Below are 25,195 nucleotides of genomic sequence, written 5' to 3'. Positions count from 1 at the left end.
TGTTTCTTTTTTTTGAGGTTGTTTTAGCTTTTCAGCATCCTTTGAGATCCCATGTAAATTTTAGGATGGGCTTTTCTCTGCAAAGAATGCCATTGGGATTTTGATAGGGATTGCATTGACTCTGTAGATTCCTTTGAGTAGTATGGATATTTTTACAACATTAAGTCCTCTAATTCATCAGCATGGGATATCCTTCCATTGATTTGTATCTTCTTTTATTTCTTTCAGCTATGTTTTGGAGTTTTTAGTGTGTAAGACCTTTACCTCCTTGGTTAAGTTTATTCTAAACATTTTATCCTATTTGATACTATAGTAAATGGGATTGTTTTGTTTTCTTAATTTCCTTTTTTTTTCTTTTTTTTAGACAGGGTCTTACTCTGTTGCCCAGGCTGGAGTGCAGTGATACAATCTTGGCTCACTGCAACCTCTGCCTCCCGGGTTCAAGCGATTCTCCTGCTTCAGCCTCCCAAGTAGCTGGGACTGCAAGCACAGGCCACCACGCCCGGCTAATTTTTGTATTTTTAGTAGAGATGGGAGTTTCACCATGTTGGCCAGGCTGCTCTTGAACTCCTGACCTCAGGTGATCCACCTGCCTTGGCCTCCCAAAGTGCTGGGATTACAGGAGTGAGCTACCATGCCTGGCCTTAATTTCCTTTTTGGATTGGTCATTGTTAGTACATAGAAATGCAACTGATTTTTCAAAAAAACTTATGGAGCTATATGGTATTTCCTGTGTGGATGTAACATAATTTATTTAACCAGTCTTCTATTAAGGAGCATCTGGGTTGTTTCTAATATATATATATTTATAGAGACAGTGTCTTACTATGTTTCTAATATATATATTATATATATATATATATAATATATATATATTTATAGAGGCAGTGTCTTACTGTGTTACCCAGAATGGTCTTGAACTCCTGGGATCAAGCAATCCTCCCACCTCAGCCTCCCAAAGCGCTGGGAATATAGGGGTGAGCCCCCATGGCTGGCTTTTTTTTTTTTTTTTTTGCAGGGATAGGGTCTCACTATGTTGCTCAGGATGGCCTTGAACTTCTGGGCTTAAGCAATCCTCCTACTTCAGCCTCTTGAGTAATTGAAACTACAGGCACACACCACTGTGCCCAGCTATCCAGTGTTTTGATGTTACAAATGATGCTGCAGTGAATAATCTCGTGTACATCTCATTTTGCCCCTGTAAAGTATATCTGTTGAATAAATTCCTAGAAGTTAAATTGCTGGGTTAAATAATATATGTATTTTAAAATTTCATAAATATTGCTCAAGAATTATGATTCTGACATAAAATAGGGGTTTTGAAGCTGTTTGTTTGTTTGCTTATTTATTTATTTATTTTCAGATGGAGTCTCACTCCGTTGCCCAGGCTGGAGTGCAGTGGCATAATCTCAAGTCACTGCAACCTCTGTCTCCTGGGCTCAAGCGATGCTCCCTCCTCAGCCTCCCAAGTAGCTGAGATTACAGGCACACACCAACATGCCCGGCTAATTTTTGTGTGTGTGTATTTTTGGTAGAGACAGGCTTTCGCCATGTTGGCCAGGCTGATCTTGAACTCCTGAGCTCAAGTGATCCACTCACTTTGGCCTCCCAAAGTGCTAGGATTACAGGCTTGAGCCACTGAGCCCAGCCAAAGCTGTTTATTAAAACTTATGGAGTAACTATTTTTCAGCTGATTTCCTCTCTTTCAGGTACTTTATCTCTTATTTCTTCCAAAACAAATAAGCACATTCACAAGCTATGCATTTATGGTCAAGAGTCAGAGAAAGGTCTAGGTTGCTTTCTGTGGCAATTTGAAGAAAAATGTGAAGATGTATACCAGTAAACTTCTTCTAAAATAGTTGATGGGAACCCGTCGATAATCATCACTGAAAGCAATACACCTATTTGTATATCAGTAAAACTTTGTCAGCCATCCTTTACTAACAAAGGAATTCTTTTTCTTTCTTTCTTTGTTTTTATTTATTTATTTATTTATTTATTTATTTATTTTTTTGTTTTGTTTTTGAGATGGAGAGATGGAGTCTTGCTCTTGTTGCCCAGGCTGGAGTGCAGTGGCACAATCTCGGTTCACTGCAACCTCCACCTCCTGGATTCAACCAATTCTCCTGCCTCAGCCTCCCCAGTAGCTGGGATTACAGGCGCCCACCACTATACCCGGCTAATTTTTTATATTTTTAGTAGAGATGGGGTTTAGCCATGTTGGCCAGGCTGGTCTTGAACTCCTGACCTCAGGTGATCCACCTGCCTCGGCCTCCCAAAGTGCTGGGATTACAGGCATGAGCCACCACGCCCGGCCTCTTTTTCTTTTTTTTTTAAGTAAAAAAAATTTTTTTGTAGAGAGGAGGCCTCACTATTTTTCCCAGTTTGGTCTTGAACTACTGAGTTTAACCCATCTTCCCTTCTTGGCCTTCCAAAGTTAAGAGATTACAGGCATGCGCCACCATGTCCGGCTCAGGAATTCTCTTACGCTTCACAAATATAGTGAGTTGTTATTCACAATGTATTCACAAGTTGTTATTCACAACAATATTCACAAATGTTCATTTTTAAAATGATGTGATTATTGCTGGGCATGGTGGCTCACGCCTGTAATTCAAGCACTTTGGGAGGTTATGGTGGGAGGATAGTTTGAGCTCTGGACTTTGAGACATGAGCCTGGGCAACATCGAGACCTACTCTCTAAAAAAATAAAACAAAAAGATAAAATTAGCTGGGATGTGGTGGCTTAGGCCTGCAGTTGTAGGTACTTGGGAGGCTGAGGTGGGAGGATCACTTGAGCCTGGGAGGTCGAGGCTGCAGTGACCCATGATCACGCCATTATGCTCCAGTCTGGGAGACCAAGTGAGGCCCTGTCTCAAAACAAAATTAAATTTTAAAAAATTTGTGATTGCTTGGCATTGTGGCTCATGGCTGTAATCCCAGCAGTTTTGGAGGCAAGGCCGGTGGATTACCTGAGGCCAGGAGTTCAAGACCAGCTTGGCTAACATGGTGAAACCCCGTCTCTACTAAAAATATGAAAATTAGTCAGGTGTGGTGGTGGGTGCCTGTAATCCCAGCTACTCGGGAGGCTGAGGCAGGAAAACCGCTTGAACCTGGGAGGTAGTGTTTGCAGTGAGCCAAGATCATGCCACTGCACTCCAGCCTGCAGCCTGGGCTACAAGAGCGAGACTCCATCTCAAAACAAAACAAAACAAAACAAAAACAAATTGTGATTACAGTTTTATTATTAAGTTTCGTTTGTGAGACTTGTCATTTAAAGCTGTTTAGTGTTAAGAAGTCTCGTCAGCAACAGCTAGTTTCTACCTTGATAATTTCAATTCACTTAAAAATAATGTGAGGCAGGAGAACAGGGTTTGGAGGCAGGGAACCTAAGGCTGATTAAAGTTGACTTCCTAGAACTAAATCAAAAGGAAAACCCCAACTTTCCACACATAAGTAACAAAAAGACTACTCCCTTTGCAAATCCTCTTCCTTTTCCGCTTGGCAGATGGAAAACTGAAAGTATCTCTGATTGGTTGCAGAAAGCAGATGTTTGTATAGGAGTGTAACTTTGTAACTTCACTTTAGCCTCTGATTGGTTGCTGTCCACAACCAATTAGATGCTTGCATAGAGTGTGACCCTTGTAACTTCACTTTAGCCTCTGATTGTGGGCCACTACTTCATTTACATAGGGTGTACACCAAGTGACCAATGGGAAACCTCTAGAGGGTATTTAAATCCCAGAAAATTCTGTAATGGGGGTCTTGAGCCCCTGTGCTCTGGCAGCTCCTGCAGTCTTGTGGAGTGTACTTTCATTTTCAACGTATCTCTGCTTTTGTTGCTTCATTCTTTCCTTGCTTTGTTTGTGCATTTTGTCCAATTCTTTGTTCAAAACGCCAAGTACCTGGTAACATGTCGACTATTTACTATTTTTCTCAAAGTGAAGTCAGTTGGACAGCAAGCACATTTCTGTGCTGCCTTGTGATGGAGTACATCATTCAAATTCACTGCATTTACCAAGGAGAAAAAAATGACTCTTGTAAATTGTATGTTGAAATGATATTTAATGTGTACAAGACAAAATCAGTATAGCAGGTACAGAGGTCTGGTTTCTATAACTGCCAATTGAACTTAAACATTTGAAAGATATAATTGCAATGTGTACAGGCGTCTGTTGATTAAAAAGTTGCCTGAGGCCAGGCACGGTGGCTCACCCCTGTAATTCCAGCACTTTGGGAGGTCGAGGTTGGAGGATAGCTTGAGCTCAGAAGTTTGAGACCAGCCTGGGCAACAGACAGACCTCATCTATACCAATACATAAATACATAATTAGCTGGGCTTGATGGCGTGCGCCTGCAGTCCCAGCTACTTGAGAGGCTGAGGTGGGAGGATTGCTTGAGCCTAGGAGGTCGAGGCTGCAGTGAACTGCGTCACGCCACTGCACTCCAGCCTGGGTGACAGAGCTAGACCCTGTCTCAGGAAAAAAAAAAAAGTTGCCTGAGTCTATCAGATTTTCAAAGTGTTTCATTCAAAAAAGACTCACCTCTTGCTATCCCAGTAGAAAGCAGCAACCCTGTCACCTAACCCCGACAGGAGCTCTTGCATATTTCAAGAAAAATAAATAGAATGAACTAAAGCATGCATTGCAGAATAAATTTGGAAATAAATTTCCAAGCGATTAGATTTTAGAGAACTTGTTTGTGATTAGCAGAGATTACCAATGTAAAATCAAATTATAGATCATAAAAGCTGGAAAGGCATTTAGAGATCATCCAGCCAAGCTTCCTCTGTAATGAGAAGGAAGCAGATCTAAATTGATTGGTTTGTGAGCTAAACATCACATCAAATTGGGGAAATGGCCCGTGTGTGTGTGTGTGTGTGTGAATGTGTATGTGCATGTGTGTGTGTGTGTGTGTGTGTATTCTGAGAGACACTTTATTCAATACGGAAAGAATTTTATGCAGCGTTCAAATTGGTCTTATGTCATCTGCACACATATACATATATATATAAGTACATTATACACATACATTTGCGAGCATGTTGGTGTGCCAAATATTATGTATAAAACATCTAGGAAAGCAAAGAACTTGATGATAGCCTGGCATATAGGAAAGAAAATACTTACCTAGGATGGCCATACAGATTAGTGTTTAAGAGTGTCTGGTGAATCTCGGCTCCACTATTGTGGGACTTTGTGTCTTGGTTTCCTCATCTGGAAAACGTAGGTTTGTCTACCTCAGAGAGTGTAAAGATTAAATGAGATAACCCAGATAAAGGATTAGTGTAGTGCCGAGCATATAGTAAACCCTCAATAAATGTAAGTTGCTGTTACTGCTTCGTTAATATGTCAAAGAAAAAAGAGGTTGGACCAAAAGAGCATTTTCGAAATAAAGTCAAAATATGTCACTAGCACTTTCAGGTCAATTGGGACTAAATTGGACCCCCTGCGAAAAGGTGGAGGGGATCAAATGACGTCGACCGCCTTAGCAACAGGCCCCCAAAGAAGGTGAATTTCCGTAGCCAATAAGACTCTGTGCTTTGGAGGAGGTAGCCAATGGCTGACGGAAAGAGAAAGAGGGAGGACGCGCCAATTCTCCTGCCTGAGCCTCGGCCCAACAAAATGGCGGCGGCAGCGGTGTCGCTTTGTTTCCGCGGCTCCTGCGGCGGTGGCAGTGGTAGCGGCCTTTGAGCTGTGGGGAGGTTCCAGCAGCAGCTACAGTGACGACTAAGACTCCAGTGCATTTCTATCGTAACCGGGCGCGGGGGAGCGCAGATCGGCGCCCAGCAATCGCAGAAGCCGACAAGGCGTTCAAGCGAAAACATGACCGCTGAGCCCATGAGGTAAAACGCAACCCCGTCTCATGGGCCCCAGCGGTCTGGTCCCAGGCACCGTCTGAGTCGGGTGTTTGGGAAGGCGTTCGCTTGGTGGGTTAGGCCTGTGTGTTGCTTAGCCGAAAGAGGCATCGTTTTCTCTTTAGGTGAGAAGGGTTTCGGGGTATCGGCGCAAGGCTCCGACGGGGGTGGGGGTGGGGAGAGGGGTGGGGGGAGGTGGGGGGGGCGCGGCCTAGGGTATGGGGCGCTTCTTGCAATCTCCCCTAAACGGTGACGCTTGGTCGGGCTCCTCTGTTTATTCTTTGGTGCCTGTGGGATTGAGACCTCGAAGTCGGAGGCGGTCTTTGGTATCCCGGTCATTTTTCCTAATCTTTGGGCCTAGAAACTGCGTGGGGGAAGAAGCGGGGGGAGGGTGAGAAGAGGGGGAGGGGTGGGCGGGCGCGAGGATGTGAGATCCCAGGACGACTTAGAGGCGTTTAGGTTGCTGGAGATGGGAAGCACCCCGGCCCTGCGGGATTTTTTTTCTGCAGCCCCAGGAGACAAGCCTTTTTTTGATTGGGTTGTGGTGCCGTTCCAGGTATTTAGGTATCTTTTCTACTCCATATCCTGAAGGGTATCCTTGGGTTTATTTCTAGGCGAGGGGAGACTTAACACAGGGTTTTGCTTCCAGAGGACCCTAGTATACTACTTTTTGTGAAGTCTAGCCTTAATGGGACCTCAAATGTTTCCCCACTTTCTGGGCAAATTTCGAGGAGTAATTAGACCCTATCTTTATTTACTTATTTATTCCATGAAGGATGAAGGGCTGATGCGAAGTAAGATTTATTGCAACGGAAAATGCCTGGCAGGCCTCCTCTTAACCAATCAAGCACGTTTATTAGGTTGAAGCTGTTTTTCTGTGTGCTTGTGATTTGCCTCTTGACGGGTCTCAAAATTTGGGTAGTCAATATGAAATGTATACACTTTTACCCAGGTGGCTGGCTGGCGTTTCAGTTTGACATTTGAATTTTCATCCCACGATGTGAATTAAGTAATTTTTTTACTCGGAGATGCATCCTTGGTGTCCAGTGGCAAAATAAAATTACAAGGAGCGTGGGTCAGAATTGCATTTCAAGTTGGCGAAATGTGCCTTTGAGTAACTCTTAGATTGGCATATGTTTTTAGAGCACTTTAGCTAGAATGTAGAATTGGGCAATGAGCCTATGATATGTAGTCTGTTTTTCTGCATGAACAAGCAGTAGATTATATTTTCTTTACCTTGGGGAAAGATATGCTTCAGTTCTTAGATTATAGATCTCTAGTTGTGTACACGATTGTGGCCTTGGTTTCTGAATTTGTCAGTAGGCTCAAATACAACAAATCTTTATCTGTGGGGTATTAGGCACGTAAGTGGTACCCAGTATAACTTGTTGGCCTGTAATTACCAGGCACTCATGTTCATATGCATGGATGGTGTACCTTACAGTTAAATTATGACCTCTAGATTTTACTAAGTTTCACAAAGTCTACATTTGAAACTATAGTTTGAAGTCAGATCTTCTCAGTTTCTTTAGAATGAACAAATTACATATGTAGAATTTCTGAATAGAATAATTAATTTTACACAAGGGTCAGTTTTTCTTACTAGTCTTGGATTTTTGTAGATCTTGATGATAAGAGTAATAATCATAACTAAGTTGAGTGCTTATTGTCGTTCTTTATAATCTTGATGAATTCTCAAACCTATGGGGTAAGTACTTGGTTTTGCCCATTTTACCGATGAGGAGGAAACTGAGACATAGATCAAGAACTTGACCAAAGTTATACAGCTTGTAATTGGTGGAGCTGGAATTGAACCCCATCTTGACTTCACAGCTTATATTCTTAACCACAAGGCATTAATGCCCCCTTCAGCTGCCAGGTCTAACCTGATTATGACCATTTAAATTTAGCCCAAGTGTTACAATGAAAGAAGTTCATATTACCTACTCTCATTTGTTGTAAGTCTATGATTTTGTAGCTGTTTATAATGTTATATCTTTTATGTCCAGATATACTATGTAGCGAGATAACTGAAATATTTAATTCTAGGAGAGTCTTAAGCTACATGAAAAACCTCTAGTAAAGAACTGCATATATGAATGTAGGGAATTAATTAAAAAGTGTGACACTCCCTGATGATTTACTATGAAAGAGCTCCAAGTAGGTGTTCAGAACTGTCTCAGGCTGAAGTGTCATCGATCTCCTAAACTATAATCATGGTTAAAGGAGAATCTGACAGGTAATGCTTGAGTTGAACCCACAGTACCACATCCCTCTTGAGTCTTTTCTAATGTGAGGCAGAAATAATATGAACATTATTGTTAATATTATTTTACACAGTAGTTCCAGATTTTCTCTTTATCAAATCTTTTGTCAAGCATTTAAAAAGCAGGAACAAAGACTAGTTCTAATTTTTACTTGTGTTTATAAAAAAAAAAGTAATATTCTAGGATTCTGTGGTGGAAAAATGGCCAAAAGACAAGAGGAAGGAAAATAAACCGATGACCTGGCTAAAACATACACTGACTAATCAGTGGCTCAGTCTTTAAAGGATTTGTTGTTTTTAAAGGATTTTTTTTGGTTGTTTGTATTGTTTGAAATAAGATTGACTTGCTTCTGGCATTATAAAAGATAAGGTCTTTTATAATCACCAAGCCCTCAATGTAGTACTTGGGTACCTGGGTGTCACTGCTGATTATTTTTTAATTTTTAAATTTATTTTTTTGAGACAGAGTTTCACTTTGTTGCCCAGGCTGGAGTGAAGGGGCGTGATCTTGGCTTACTGCAGCCTCTCCCTCCCAGGTTGAAGCGATTCTCATGCCTCAGCTTCCCAAGTAACTGGGATTAACAGGTGTGTGCCAACACGCCTGGCTAATTTTTGTATTTTTAGTAGAGAGGGAGTTTCACCATGTTGGCCAGGCTGGTCCTGAACTCCTGGACTCAAGTAATCTACCTGCCTTGGCCTCCCAAAGTGCTGGGATTACAGGTGTGAGCCACCGCGCCCGGCTCTCTGCTGGTTATTCAGGGCCCAAGGGCTCTTCAGTTATCAGGTGATGTATGCTGCTAGGACTGGGACCTTCCCTTCAGGGCAGCAGATTCCCTTCTGGCCCAGGATGTGTCTAGAATTGTCATCCCGGAGCTAGGGCCTGGAATGGAGGCCTCATGACGGATGAACTTTATTTTCTTTTTCTTTTTTTTTTTTTTTTGAGATGGAGTCTCACTCTGTTGCCCAGGCTGGAGTGCAGCAGCACCATCTTGGCTCACTACAGCCTCTGCCTCCTGGGTTCAAGCGATTCTCCTGCCTCAGCCTCCCAAGTAGCTGAGATTTACCAGCACATGCCACCACGCCTGGCCAATTTTTGTATTTTTAGTAGAGACGGGGTTTCACCATGTTGGCCAGGCTGATCTCAAACTCCTGACCTCAGGTGATCTGCCCGCCTCCACCTTCCAAAGTGCTGGGATTACAGGCGTGAGCCACTGCGCTTGGCCTTAATTTATTTGCATATAAAGATTTCAGTATTGGGAGATTTGGTGAAATTTGTCATTCTAATCCTTATGGCAATTGATTACTTGAAATGCTGACAGCTATATTACCTTGTTATTAGTCTTAAATATAAAAAGGCAGAAGTTGTCTAAATTGAGAGATTTTGAATGTCTTACAAAGTGTGTGTTAGGCCGGGCATGGTGGCTCACGCCTGTAATCCCAGCACTTTGGGAGGCTGAGGCGGGCGGATCACGAGGTCAGGAGATCGAGACCATCCTGGCTAACCTGGTGAAACCCTGTCTCCACTAAAATAGAAAAAATTAGCTGGGCGTGGTGGCATGTGCCTGTAGTCCCAGCTACTTGGGAGGCTGAGGTAGGAGAATGGCGTGAACCCAGGAGGTGGAGCTTGCAGTGAGCCGAGATTGTGCCACTGCACTCCAGCCTGGGCAACAGAGCGAGACTCTGTCTCAAAAAAAAAAAAAAAAAAAAAGAAAAGAAAGTATCTGTTAAGGTGGTAGTTAACAAGCAGTTACATTGTAACCTAATTGTTGAAAAATGTTATCTGTGAAATACTTGCATTTCCGCTATGTGAAAAGCATGAAACCAGGCCTTTGGAGGGGGAGGAGATGCAAAATTTATAAAGGTTTTTAAAAAGCATTTAAATATCAATTGCTTGGTTATGTAATGGGTTGGGGTGAAAAGAAAGACATTCGTGACCTTAATTTTTATCAGGCCCAGTTTTTTTATTGGCCACCCTTGGCGTAGTTGGCCTTGAGCTTTCAGTTATATATTGTATTTCTAGAGATAAGATAAATGTAGTACTTAAAATAATATTTCTTTTAAGTATTGATGTAGATGCGTGAAATAATTGTTTCATAAGTAATTGTATGTGTCTTTTTCACTTTTGGAGTCTGAATAAACTCATGGGTTTGGTAATAGGGTATAGACAATTCTTGAATTTACATGAAGTGCTTTCCCCCAGACCGTGAATGTTCTTTTGGATATCAGAAACTATTTAAATAGTTGAAGCCAGTGAAAACTGATGCATAGATCTTCCTTTAGAAATGTTGACTATAACAGGGCAGTGAAAGGAGGGTCTAAGCAGTCTGCCTCTAATTTTATCCTAATTCTTGTCTTATGATCAACTTGGAAGCTGACATGCAAGATGTTTAACTTCTATTTTTCCATCTGTAAAATGGGAGTAAGCTCAATGGGAGTAAATATCAATATTTATCAATAATAGATATTGATAAAGTCTAAAGGTATTCTGAAGGAGGTAACATGTTTGTAACAATGGTTCTTAAAAGACAAACTAAAGCTCTGGGATCCTAGTTTTTTTTTTTTTTTTTGGGACAGAGTCTTGCTATGTTGCCCAGGCTGGAGTGCAGTGTGCAGTGGCACGATCTCGGGTCACTGCAAGCTCCGCCCCCCAGGTTCATGCCGTTCTCCTGCCTCAGCCTCCCGAGTAGCTGGGACTACAGGCACCCGCCACCATGTGCGGCTAATTGTTTGTATTTTTAGTAGAGAAGGGGTTTCACCGTGTTGGCCAGGATGGTCTCGATCTCCTGACCTTGTGATTTTCACCCGCCTTGGCCTCCCAAAGTGCTAGGATTACAGGTGTGAGCCACCGCGCCCAGCCATTAATTTTTAAGAGTGAAAAGAGGTGCTGCGACTAAATGGTTTGAGAACTGCTTGTATAGAGGAATGAACACTGAACTGCGAGCCAAGCCTTGGTTTTTTAGTTATAGCTCTGTTGCTTAACTGATTGTATGACTGTGGACAAATCATTTATCCGTTCCAGGCTTCTGCTTTGTCATTTGCAGAACGAACAAGACTAGATGGTCTGTAGCATTAATTTTTTGGGGGACAAGGTCTCACTGTTACCCAGGCTGTAGTGCAGTGACACTGAACACGGCTCACTGCAGCCTTGACCATCCTGGCTCAAGCAATCCTCCTGCTTTAGCCTCCCATGTAGCTGGGACCACAGGTGTGTCATCATGCCCTGCTAATTTTTTGATTTTTTTGTAGAAACAGTGGTCTCACTTTGTTGCCCAGTCTGGTCTTGAACTCCTGGACTTAAGCGATCCTCCTGCCTTGGCCTCCCAAAGTGCTGGGATTACAGGTGTAAACCACCATACCCTGCCTAAAGTTATTTTTTAAAAAATTCTGCGTATAGGCTAGGTGCAGTGGCTCACGCCTGTAATCCCAGCACTTTGGGAGGCTGAGGCAGGTGGATCATGAGGTCAGGAGTTCAAGACCAGCCTGGTCAAGATGGTGAAACCACATCTCTACTAAAAATACACACACACACACACACACACACACACACACACACAAAATCAGCTGGGTGTGGTGGTGGGCACCTGTAATCCCAGCTACTAGGGAGGCTGAGACAGATAATTGCTTGAACCTGGGAGGCAGAGGTTGCAGTGAGCTGAGATTGCGCCACTGCAGCCTGGGCGACAGGGTGAGAGTCTGTCTCAAAAACAAAAACAAATAAACAATTCTGCTTATATGAGTGTTTATCATTTTCTTATCTGCCTTTTGTGGGTTAGGGAGAAGGGTAGTGGTGAGATAAAGTTTCTTTATTCAATGTATTTATATTTTTTTGCCTTAAAACTTACATGGTTAGGTTACAGGTGTTTTGTTGCTGATACTTGTCATAGTATCATGTATACCTGGTTGTATAAACATTTATTGGAAAGGAAAAAGCATTTTTGTTTTAAAGTTTGGTAATTATTGTGGCTTAGGATATGTTCTATTTTGAAAGATTGCTATATCCAGTATATTTCTGCCCTTTTATGATTGAAGATATACATCTGAAAAGACCTATGTTAGTTCTAGCCGGTTCTTTTTGCCCTGGGAAGTCTTTGAATTTTGCACTGTAGCTGCTATTTTCAGATCCTGTCTCTGAAACTTTGTCTCTCAGTTTTAGCTTGAAGTAGCCATTTCCGGTATGTGTAGTCCAGCACTCTTGTTAACTGTCCCATACAATATTTGTTAAGAAATTACTGTTCTGGCAGTAGTATTCACATGTATATATCCTGCACTCCATATTTCGGGGGAATGCTTTATTAGTGGATCAAATACTTAAGTATCAATTTGGGGCCAGGCATGGCACTGTGTTAGGGTTATGCCAAAGGTAATAAAATTCCTGCCATCTTAAGGCATTCTTAGTCAAGTGAGGGAGGCTGGTAAGTAAATGAACAATTAGAAAGCAGTGCTAATATGGAAATATATTGATTGCGCTAGGGATCAGAAATGAAAGAAAGCCTAATTTGGGGGATGTCTAGGAAAGTTTTGCAAAGGAGATGTTAACTGTATTGAGTCTTGAATGAGTTAGCAGTTAAGGGTTGACTGTGAGAGGGCAGTCCAGACAGAACTATTAGTATGGTTAAAGATTAGTCTTATTTTCCATATATCAGAGGAAATAAGACGTGTACACGATTAGTTTTGGCGCAAGATACAAAGTGATAAATGCTTCATGAAGTAAAAAGTAAGTTGTTGTGTGAGTTAAAAGTAGAAAGACATTTCTGATGGGGACCAAGGAAAGCTTTATAGAGAGATAGCATTTGAGCTGGGCACGGTGGCTCACACCTGTAATCCCAGCACTTTGGGAGGCCGAGGCGGTTGGATCACGAGGTCAGGAGATCGAGACCATCCTGGCTATGGCTAACACGGTGAAACCCCATCTCTACTAAATATACAAAAAATAATAAAACAAAAAAATAATAAGCTGGGCATGGTGGCGGGTGCCTGTAGTCCCAGCTGCTTGGGAAGTTGAGGCAGGAGAACTTCGTGAACCTGGGAGGCGGAGCTTGCAGTGAGCCGAGATTGCGCCACTGCACTCTAGTCTGGGCAACAGAGCGAGACTCTGTTTCAAAAAAAAAAAAAAAAAAGATAGCATTTGAATCTAGTCCTTGGAATATAGGTACGGTTTTGACAAAGGAGACTGGGAGAATTTCAGATGTGAGGAGTAATAGCTTGAGCAAAGTAGTGTTGTGTATATTAGCATTTTCTATTTGGAAGAAGGTCAACATAGAATTTTGAACTTAATTTCTGGACAAATACTGTATAACTATTGTGCCTTTTTTTTTTTTTTTTTTTTTTTTTTTGAGACGTAGTCTTGCTCTGTCACCCAGGCTGGAGTGCAGTGGCGTGATCTCGGCTCGCTGCAACCTCCACTTCCCGGGTTCAAGCAATTCTCCTGCCTCAGCTTCCTGAGTAGCTTGGACTACAGGCATGTGCCACCACGCCTAGCTAATTTTTGTATTTTTAGTAGAGATGGGGTTTCACTGTGTTGGCCAGGATGGTCTTGATCTTCTGACCTCGTGATCCACCTGCCTCGGCCTCCCAAAGTGCTGGGATTACAGGCGTGAGCCACCGCGCCCTGCCTATTGTGCTTTTTTTTTTTTTTAAGAGACAGGGACTTACTCTGTCGCCCAGCCTGGAGTGCAGTGGGGTGACCGTAGCTCGTAGCTTACTGCATCCTAGAACTCCCGGGCTCAAGTGATCTTCCCACCTGAGCCTCCTGAGTAGCTGGGACCACAGGCATGTGCCACTATGCCCAGCTACTATTGTGCATTTTGTATGGTAGCTTGTGGCTTGATGATCTTGTAAAAGGTACATGTGCCTTTGTGAATGGGCCTGATAATTTTAGTTCAGAATTGTCAAAAGTATTATCTACTTTTTTTTTTTTTTGAGACAGAGTCTCACTCTGTCACCCAGGCTCAGTGGCACCATCTCGGCTCACTGCAACCTCCGCCTCCTGGGTTCAAGCCATTCTTCTGCCTCAGCCTCCGAGTAGCTGGGACTACAGGTGTGAGCCACCATGCCCGGCTAATTTTTGTATTTTTAGTAGAGACGGGGTGTCACCATGTTGGCCAGGCTGGTCTCGAACTCCTAGACCTGGTGATCCGCCCACCTCGGCCTCCCAAAGTGCTGGGATTACAGGCATGAGCCACCGCGCTTGGCCAGTATTACCTACTTTTAAATAAGATTGTGTAGGATTTAATACACAGATTTTGAATGACTATGATCAAAATGCATCCTTAGTTGTCTTCATTTTGCTCATTTGAAGTGCTCAGTTGACTTTTGGGTGGGTAACGTTTGACTTATAAAATCTAAAATAAAAAATTATTTCTGAGTAATACTGGATTTGTTATTTTGCTTATTTGGATTATATTAGTTATTTTTTGGTTTATTTGATAGCATTCCAGATTTAGTTTTGCTATAATGCTTGTTTTGAAAATGTGGATTTTTTCCAAAAGGGTTGATATTTCAGGGAGCAATTTGAAGCATACGACAAAATTTGCATTTGCTTATGGGGGATTTTGTCTGCAGGGTCAGGGATCAGCAAACTGTGGCCTACCAACCAGTGGCCTGTTTTTTGTAAATAAAGTTCTTTTTTTTGTTTTTGATCTTTGTTTTGTTTCGTTTTGTTTTGTTGAGACGGAGTCTTGCTCTGTCGCCCAGGCTGGAGTGCGGTGGCGTGATGTCCGCTCACTGCAACCTCCGCCTCTTGGGTTCAAGCGATTCTTGTGCCTCAGCCTCATGAGTGGGTGGGATTTCAGGCATTTGCCACCACGCCTGGCTCATTTTTGTACTTTTTTTTTTTTTTTTTTTTTTTTTTTTTTTAGTAGAGACAGGGTTTTACCACGTTGGCCTGGCTGGTCTTGAACTCCTGACCTCAGGTGATCCACCTGCCTTGGCCTCCCAAAGTGCAGGGATTATAGATGTGAGCCATGTAGATAAAGTTCTATTGGAATATACCTATGTCCATTTATTTACATTGTCTGTGGCTGCTTTTGCACTGTAGTTGCAGAGTTGAGTAGCTGCAGCAGAGACCTGATAGCCCACAAAGCCTAAAATGTTTACTGTCTGGCCCTGTATTGAAAGAGTTTGCTGATTGTTGTGCTAGATGAATGCAGGATACTACACCCCTTTAAAAAGAGCTGCATAGAAATACATGCATATAGATGCACACACGTCAGACATCTACCAGCTACCTCATTTCACCACTTGGGTTATAAACCACACGCATCTACATCTGTTGTACAATTTTCAATCCGATTTCAGATAACCTTCCTTCTACCACTTCACAATAATTCATGAGCTGCAACCCTTTTGATGCCCACTTCACAAGCAAACTTCAGGTCTTTTTCAAAGTAAAGTGCCATATTTATTGTTATATTTGAGCATTTATTAATTATTTAATGTGTCAAACTGTGCTACCATTTTTCTTTGGTTTCTTTGTTTTAAAAAAAGTGTCACTGATGAAATTTTTGAATGTTGTGCTTCTAACTTCATTTTTCCTATGAGTTCTATGGTGTTAATTGCACAATTTTACATAGTTTGGTGGTTTTTAGGAACCCATATGTTACATTATTGAGGAACTGACTGTAATTATCATCCTGCAAAAAGTACTAATTCATTCACCAAACATTTCTGGGGTGATGTGAATATTAAGTGAGTTAAATGGGCATAAAGCACTTATGTCTTTATTATTACTAAAATATTAGTTATTATTGATTACTATTACCATGTGTCAGGAATTGTAATAAGTAGTGCATTGATGAACAAGGCAGATAAGGGACCTGTCTCCATGAAGCTTACATTGTATTTTTAAAAATCTATTAATATACATTTTGGCTAGTAACCCAGCCCTTGCCCCACAAAAAAGTTTTGCTGTTACACAAAAGAATATTTTAAGATCCATACACAAGTCAAAGACATTTCACTTAAAACAGCTTTCTCAGCAGTGTCTTATTGATAGGGTATAATATTTTATTGAATTATTATTGTTTTTGGCTGGGTGTAGTGTTCACGCCTGTAATCCCACCACTTTGGGAGGCCAAGGCAGGTGGATCTCCTGAGGTCAGGAGTTCAAGACCAGCCTGGCCAACATGGTGAAACCCCGTCTCTACTAAAAATACAAAAATTAGCCGGGTGTGGTGGCGCATGCCTGTAATCCCAGCTACTCAGGAGGCTGAGGCAGAATTGCTTGAACCCGGGAGGCAGAGGTTGGAGTGAGCTGAGATATCACCACGGCACTCCGGCCTGGGCGACAGAATGAGACTCCATTTCAATATAAATAAATAAATAAAGAATTATTGTTTTTAATTTTTGTTTTTTTCTGAGACAGGCTGTTACTCTGTCACTCAGGCTGGAGTGCATTGGTGTGGTCATGGCTCACTGCAGCCTCCGCCTCCCTGGTTGCAGGTGATACTCTCACCTCAGCCTCCCGAATATCTGGGACTATAGGCGCATGCTACCATGCCGAGTTAATTTTTGTATTTTTTTGTGGAGATGAGTTTTTGCCATGTTGCCCAGGCTGGTATCGAACTCCTGGACTCAAGCTATCTGCCCTCTTTGGCCTCCCAAAGTGCTGGAATTACAGGCGTGAGCCACCAAACCTGGCCACGTGGTTGTTTTTTTGTAACTGTAACCTCAGGAGATGAATCCGATCTATCTTTAGGGAGATAAAGAGTAATCATCCCTTCCTTTTTTTACTGTATAAAAGGTTAAAAAATATAATTTCAGACTTGTAGAAAATTTGTAAAAATAGCACAGAGATTCTCAGATGTGCTTCATCCAGGTGCAGCAAGGGGTAACATTTTACCGTGTTTACTTTATCATCCTCTATTATTATTTTTCTGAATTGTTTCAGAGTAAATTGCAGATATGATGTCCCTTTACTCCTAAACACTTTAATACATATTTCTCGAAACTAGGAATATTCTCTTACATGATCCCAGTATAGTTAGCAAAATTAAAAATTAGCATTAAGGCTGAGTGCGGCCTCCCACACCTGTTATCCCAGTACTTTAGGAGGCTGAGGCGGGAGGATTGTTTGAGGCCAGGAGTTCAAGACCAGTCTTCTCAACATAGTGAGACCCTGTCTCTACAGAAAAAAAAAAAAAAAAAAACTAGCCAGTGTGGAGCATGCCTGGAGTCCCAACTACTCAGGAAGCTAGAGGCAGGAGGATCACTTGAGCCCAGAAGTTCCAGGCTGCCATGAACTATGATCATGCCACTGCAGTCTTGTGTGAATGACAGAGTGAGACCCCCATCTCTTAAAAGAGAGATTAGCATTGATACAATACCATTTTTTTTTTTTTTGAGACAGAGTCTCACACTGTCGCCCAGGCTGGAGTGCAGTGGCGCGATCTCGGCTCACTGCAAGCTCCGCTTCCTGGGTTCACGCCATTCTCCTGCCTCAGCCTCCTGAGTAGCTGGGACTACAGGTGCCCGCCATCACGCACAGCTAATTTTTTGTATTTTTAGTCGAGATGGGTTTTCACCGTGTTAGCCAGGATGGTCTCGATCTCCTGACCTCACGATCTGCCTGCCTCGGCCTCCCAAAGTGCTGGGATTACAGGCGTGAGCCACTGTGCCCGGCTGACACAATACCATTTTTAATCTACAGACCTTATTCATGTTTTACCAATTGCTTCATGACATCTTTCATGATGAAAGACAAAAAGTTCTTGTTTTCTGATCTACCATCTAATTCTAGAACACTCATTATATTTCATTGTCATCTGGAACAGCTCACCTTGCCTTTTTTTTTTTTTTTTTGAGACAGTTTTGCTCTTGTTGCCCAGGCTGGAGTGCAATGGCATAGTCTTGGCTCACTGCAACCTCCATCTCCCACGTTCAAGTGATTTTCCTACCTCAGCCACCCGAGTAACTGGGACTACAGACATGCCCCACTACGCACGGCTAATTTTGTATTTTTAGTAGAGATGGGGTTTCACCATGTTGGTCAGGCTGGTCTTGAACTCCTGACCTCAGGTGATCTGCCTGCCTCGGACTCCCAAAGTGCTGGGATTACAGATGTGAGCCACTGCGCCCGGCCTCTTCTCCATTTTTAAAAGAACACAGGCCAGTTGATTTGAATTTGTCTGATGTTTCCCTGTGATTATATATTTTGGTAGGAATACTGTGAAGTGATGTGTTGTCTTTCACAGCACATTTTATCAGGAGGTGCATAATGCCTTTGCTTTTACTATGTTTTAGAATGATTTTGCTTTTTTTTGTTTTTTGTTTTTTGGTTTTTTGTTTTTTTGTTTTTTTTTTTGGAGACAGAGTCTCGCTCTGTCGCCCAGGCTGGTGTACAGAGGTGCGATCTCGGCTCACTGCAGCCTCCGCCTCCTGGGTTCAGGTGATTCTCCTGCCTCAGCCTTCTGAGTAGCTGGGACTACAGGCGTGCACCACCATGCCCAGCTAATTTTCGTATTTTTAGTAGAGATGGGGTTTCACCGTGTTGGTCAGGATGGTCTCGATATTCTGACCTCGTGATCCGCCCGCCTTGGCCTTTCAAAGTGCTGGGATTACAGGCGTGAGCCATCGTGCCTGGCCGATTTTGCTTTTCATACTAAAATTATTAATCAGCTCATTCTCTGCCATTTTATTTAGAGATTTGAAGTTAGGCTTGATTAATTTCTACAGAGTTGGGGAGAGTTTTCCCACCTCATTTTTCTTGCTTTTTCCATTTCCTCCTTCCTCAGATACCCCCAAAGTTCAAAACCAACCACCCCGATTATGAATTTTCATGTTGTATTCTGAACATATAGCTAAAAGCAGAGAATTAAGGGTGAATGTTTCATATTAAAGTGACTGGACCTGTCACTTGTTAAGCATATGAAATAATATATTTCCTTCAAAGGCTGACTATAGTATAGTGCATCCAACATAGCTTGCTGAATATCTCAGTTCTTTTTTTTGTTTTTTAGCTGAAATTTGCCACAGGGAACTATCTCTCTAGCCTGGGCAACATAGTGAGACTCTGTCTCAAAAAAAAATTAAAAAAATTAGCCAGGTGTGGTAGTGCACACCTGTAGTCCTAAATACTTGGGAGGCTGAGGAGGGAGGATCATTTGAGCATAGGAGTCTGAGGCTGCAGTGAGCTATGATTATACCACTGTACTCTAGCCTGGGAGACAGAGCAAGACCCCGTCTCTAAAAAAAAAAAAAATTGTGGTAAAATACACATACCATAAGATTTAGCATTTTAACCATTAAAAAAGTTTGTTTTTGGCTGGGTGTGGTGACTCACGCCTTTGGGAGTGATCCCAGCACTTTGGGAGGCTGAGGCGGATGGATCACAAGGTCAAGAGATGGAGACCATCCTGCCCAAAATGTTCACCCTGTCTCTACTAAAAATAAAAAAAAAAACTAGGTGGGCATGGTGTTGCGTGCCTGAAGTCCCAGCTACTCGGGAGGCTGAGGCAGGAGAATCGCTTGAACCCAGGAGGCAGAGGTTGCAGTGAGCCGAGATGGCACCACTGCCTGCCAGCCTGGAGACAGAACGAGACTCCGTCTCAAAAAAAAAAAAAGCTTTTTTTGTTTTTTGAGAGATGGGATCTCGCTATGTTGCCCAGGCCGGTCTCAAACTTCTGGCCTCAAGCAGTCCTTCTGCTTCGGCCTCCCAAAGTACTGGGATTAAAAGAGTGAGCCACTGTACCTGGCCTCATTTTTCTATTTTGATAAACAGTTTTTTTTTTTTGAGATGGATTCTTGCTGTGTTGCCCAGGCTGGAGTGCAGTGGCATGATCTTGGCTCACTGCACCTCTGCCTCCCGGGTTCAAGCAATTCTCCTGCCTCAGCCTCCTGAGTAGCCAGGACTACAGGCACGTGCCACCATGCCCAGCTAATTTTTTTTGTAGTTTTAGTAGAGACGGGTTTTCCCCATGTTGGTCAGGATGGTCTTGAACTCCTGACCTCAGGCGATCCGCCTGCCTCGGCCTCCCACAGTGCTGGGATTACAGGCGTGAGCCACCGTGCCTGGCCAATAAACATTTTTAAGGCTTGACATGAGCTAAGTATTATTTTAGAACAGATTGTCTCAACCTTGGCACTATAGACATTTTGTCCAGAAAATTTTTTATTAGAGGCTGTCCTGTGAATGCATTTTATCCCTGACTTCTACCCACTAGATACAAGTAACACCCCTACCCTGAGTTGTGACAAGCAAAAATATTTCCAGAAATTGCCAGATGTTCCCTGTGGGCGGTATGGGTTTAAGAACTACTTTTCTAGATAATAGGCATTTGTAGATAATGAATACTGAGCTAAGTGGAGGAGTAAATGGTTGAAATAGACTATGTGGTTAAGTACAGTTACAAAGATATAAACCAAGAGATGTGGAAGAATAGCCAAAAATTACCTTAGAGAGTTGATAGCAAGTATTTTCCCAAGAGAGACAGCAATTCTGAGTTGGGTCATTGGGGATTGTCGGGGGAAATGTGGTGAGGAGGGGGAAATATTCTAGGTGGTGGAATGGGATACGTCTAGAGATATGGTAGAGGAGCCCTTGGGTGCCTTGAGAAAAATGAGATAATAAGTATGATTGGAGAGAATATGGGAGGTAGAATTGGAAAGAAGGATGCTAGTTGGGGTCAGGTTTGAGAAAGGCTTTTTTTTGAGACGGAGTCTAGCCCTGTCATCCAGGCTGGAGTGCAATGCCTCACTTGGCTCACTGCACCCTCCGCCTTCCCAGTTTAAGTGATTCTTCTGCCTCAGCCTCTTGAGTAGCTGGCATTACAGGTGCGTGCCACCACTTCAGCTGATTTTGTATTTTTAGTAGAGACCGGGTTTCACCATGTTGGCCAGGCTAGTCTCAGAACTCCTGACCTCATGATCCGCTGGCCTCGGCCTCCCAAAGTGCTGGGATTACAGGCGTGAACCACCACGCCTGGCTGAGAAAGGCTTTTTATGCTATGCTAAAATGTTTCATTTTCCCCCTTTCATTACAGAAAATCAACAAATACTTTTAAAGTCTGTAGAGTTATATAATCAGCTTTTTAAAAGAACAGTGATACAGTAAAATGATAAAAATGGTCAATGGTGAATATTAATCTCAAGAAGATAACTCTAACCTGTAAAGTAGGAAAATAGGAAGTGTTGGAGATTTATATAAAACTAAAACTAGATGTCATATATTGCCCTTAAATCACATTACCCTGTGGGTAGACTTTTTCATCCTCATTTGTCAAAATTCTGACATATTGTCAATACTGATGAAGATTCTTGGTATTCAAAGCAGGAGTGAAGTGGGCAAAAATCTGTATTCTAATTTTCATTACCCTAATAATGTCCTTTTAATTAGGAGCAGTTCTGTGGCCTCTCTTTGTCCTGATCTTGACATTTTTGAAGAGTATAGAACAATTATTTCTTAGAATGTATCTTTATTTGGGTTTGTGTGATGCTTATGATTAGATGAAGGGTATGCATTTTTGGCAGAAGTAACAGAAGTGATGGTATGTTGTTTTCAGTGCCTCTGTAACAGGAGATGCATGACATTGGTTGGTCCCATTACTGATGATGGTAATTTTAATCACTTGGGTGGTTTCCAGTAGATTTTTCTATGTAAAGTTTATCATTTTTGGCCGGGCATGGTGGCTCACGCCTGTAATGCCAGCACTTTGGGAGGCTGAGGCGAGCAGATTACTTGAGGTCAGGAGTTTGAGACCAGTCTGGCCAACGTGGTGAAACCCCATCTCTAAAAAAATACATAAATTAGCCAGGCATGGTGTCATGCGTCTGTAATCCCAGCTGCTCAGGAGGCTGAGGCAGGAGAATCACTTGAACCCTGGAGGCGAAGGTTGCAGTGAGCCGAGATTGTGCCACTGCACTTCAGCCTGGGTGACAGAGTGAGACTCCGTGTCAAAAAAAAAAAAAAGTTTATCATTTCCCATTTTTATTTTGAAACAGTCTTGCTCTGTTGCCTAGGCTGGAGTGCGTTGGCACAATCTCAGCTCACTGAAGCCTCAGCCTCCTGGGCTCAAGTGATCCTCCCACCTCAGCCTCCTAAGTAGTGTGTTCCACCACACCCGGCTGCTTTTTGTATTTTTTGGTAGAGGTGGAGTTTCACCATGTTACTCAGGCTGGTCTCGAACCCCTGAGCTCAAGAGCACTGATCACCCCAGCCTCCCAAAGTGTTGGGATCACAGGTGTGAGCCACCACGCCTGGCCCTGAAAAATATTTTTAATGGTTACATTTTCATGGAGAATTGGATGGTGTAAAACAATAACAGTTCTCATATTTGAAAATAAATTGATGTAATGAAACAAATGAGAGGATCAAATAATATACTAAAAAGAATAAAAATCCACATATGGACAGGTCTGTGGAAATTGTATTAGAGCCTACCACTCCCAGATTGTTTTCATTTGTTGCAATCCATTTAAGAACAGTTTTTGGGCTGGGCACGGTGGCTCATGCCTGTCATCCCAGCACTTTGGGAGGCCCAGGCGGGTGGATCATGAGGTCAGATTTCAAGACCAGCCTGGCCAACATGGTGAAACCCTGTCTCTACTAAAAATATAAAAATTAGCTGGGCATGGTGGCATGCACTTGTAATCCCAGGTACTCGGGAGGCTGAGGCAGGAGAATTGCTTGAACCAGGACCCAGGAGGCGGAGGTTGCAGTGAGCCGAGATAGCACCACTGCACTCCAGCCTGGCCTGGGCTACAGAGTGAGACTCCGTCTCAAAAAAAAAAAAAAAAAAAAAAGTTTGTGGGAAAAAAAAATCCTTGTGTATGATTTGCTGCTTTTCCCATTTAGAAAATTTTAAAAATATTTATTTGAGATGGGGTCTCACTATGTTGTCCAGGCTAGGGTGCAGTGGCTATTCACAGGTGTGAACATAGTACACTACAGCCTCGTACTCCTGGCCTTAGCATCTTGAGTAGCTGGGACTGCAGGTGCACACCACAGTGCCTTGCTTACTTTTTTCATTTTTGTCCATTGATCCCCTCTCTCTTCCTTTGGGGTAAAAATTGTGGATTGTGATGGTGGTTTGTAGGGAAAGAAAAAGTTGGTAAGCTACAAGCTCTGAGCCTTTAATGTGTTTTTGTTTACCATGCAAACAGACATTAGATACATAGATGAGTTAAACTTGAAAGAAGGCTCCAAACTTTGTTACTTTAAAGCAGGATTTCTCAAAGGGACACTGTTGACATTGATTTCAGAAGTGAGATTTTCATGGTTTTTAATGTTATTATTATAATGGTATGGGTAGTGTTTTGCCCTCTAAGAAGTAGCTAGGAGTATTTCCATAGATGCATTTAGTTGTCTATATCACTTATTTATTCTGTCTCTATTTTGTAAGAAAATTGCCTACGAACAGAATTTTTTCTGTATGTGGATTTAATGTCTTCTAAGGAAACATGGGTGTGGGTCACATTTCCTTAGTTTTGAGTAACATGGCTTAGTTGTGATCCAATTTTAAAAAATCAGTTGAATAAATAAATAGAAAATAAAAGGATAATTTCTATACTAAAAAAGTCAGCTGGACAGTTAAAACATCTTTTATTCATAAGTTTTTCAATAAAAATTATTGTTAAAAGCAGTATTCATTTGTGTAATGATATAATCTTTGTTATTTTATGTGCTTTTCTAAAATGTAGGAAACATAAGGTAAGGAGAAGTCTTTCCTTACCCTGGGACCAGATGTCTGTGAGGACTGTCGACTTTTCTGCTATAAACAGGATGATAAATTAACAGTGGTGTGATAGGTAAAGTAGATTTGTTATGACATATCTTCCATTAAGCGATAATAACTTGATTTTTACTTAGTTGATGAAACAAAATAACTTTGAAACCTTGGGTAACATGAAATTAAATCAAAATATTTTCAAGTTATGGAACATAGTGTTATTAATAGAATGGAGTGTTGAAAAAGCACTGGATTATGCTTTCTGTAACTTTTAGTTCTGGGTCTTATGTTAACTGTGACCCTGAGCCTCAGTGTTTTCAGAATCTGTAGTGATATTTTTTAGTTCAGTCTCTCATTTTAAACTGCTTTCAGCTCTAAAATTTTATCTCAGTGACCTGTTGAGTTATATAACAATCGTATCAGGTAACCTAGATAAGAAGAGGAAGGCAATAACATTTCGGAAATACAGTTTGGGGTTGGGAATCCTTAAGTGATCCAGACTTCTCCTTTGGTCCGAAGATAGTGTGAATAAAACAGCTGAGGGATGTGGGCATCAATATATTGCAGAGGAAAAGGTTATTATTTCCAGGAGTGGATTTGCAGATACTCTTAAATCTATTATGTTGGGGCTGGGCACTGGGGCTCATGCCTGTAATCCCAGCACTTTGGGAGGCTGAGGCGGGCAGATCACCTGAGGTAAGGAGTTCAAGACCAGCCTGGCCAACGTGGTGAAACCCTGTCTCTACAAAAATACAAAAATTTGCCGAGCATGATGGCGGGTGCCTGTAATTCCAGCCACTCGGGTGGCTGAGGTGGGAGAATTGCTTAAACCCGGGAGGCGGAGGTTGCAGTGAGCCGAGATTGTGCCATTGCACTCCAGCCTGTGTGACAGAGCGAGACTCCGTCTCAAAAAAAAAAAAAAAAAATCTATTATGGCCGGGCGCGGTGGCTCACGCTTGTAATCCCAGCACTTTGGGAGGCCAAGGCGGGCGGATCACGAGGTCAGGAGATCGAGACCATGGTGAAACCCTGTCTCTACTAAATGTATAAAAAAAAATAAGCCGGGCGCGGTGGCGGGCGCCTGTAGTCCCAGCTACTCGGGAGGCTGAGGCAGGAGAATGGTGTGAACCCGGGAGGCGGAGCTTGCAGTGAGCCGAGACTGCGCCACTGCACTCCAGCCTGGGCGACAGAGCGAGACTCCGTCTCAAAAAAAAAAAAAAAAAAAATCTAATATGTTGGATAGATGGTCTTTTCCAGAAGCAAATTTTATAGATGGAAAGCATTTTAATTAATCTAGTAAAATTCTCTCATTTTACAAATGAGAAAATTGAGCTCTCCTGAGGTTGCAGTTTGCTTAATAGCATAGATCTAATTAGTAATTAGGACTAGAACCAAGGTTATGTGACTCCC

At 42.3% G+C, this 25,195-nt stretch overlaps 1 protein-coding gene across 8 annotated transcripts in view; it reads left to right on the top strand.

The window, feature by feature from the left end:
- The first annotated feature begins 5,553 nt into the window (after window positions 1–5,553).
- Window positions 5,554–25,195, top strand: part of ATRX (ATRX chromatin remodeler) — a 295,245-nt gene continuing 275,603 nt past the window's right edge. For 3 of the 8 annotated variants that reach the window (XM_055268558.2, XM_063634671.1, XM_063634669.1), the window contains exon 1: window positions 5,594–5,845. In XM_055268558.2, the coding sequence (XP_055124533.1) occupies window positions 5,826–5,845 (20 nt within the window). In that variant the 5' untranslated portion in view covers window positions 5,594–5,825. Of the gene's footprint in view, window positions 5,846–25,195 lie in introns of all 8 variants that reach the window. The other 5 variants (XM_055268557.2, XM_055268552.2, XM_055268555.2 and 2 more) reach the window with 3 other exon arrangements.

The sequence above is a fragment of the Symphalangus syndactylus genome, chromosome X (assembly GCF_028878055.3).
Source record: "Symphalangus syndactylus isolate Jambi chromosome X, NHGRI_mSymSyn1-v2.1_pri, whole genome shotgun sequence".
Lineage (NCBI taxonomy): Eukaryota > Metazoa > Chordata > Mammalia > Primates > Hylobatidae > Symphalangus > Symphalangus syndactylus.
Note: the sequence above shows the minus strand (reverse complement) of the source record. Positions and strands in the feature narration are given on the sequence as shown.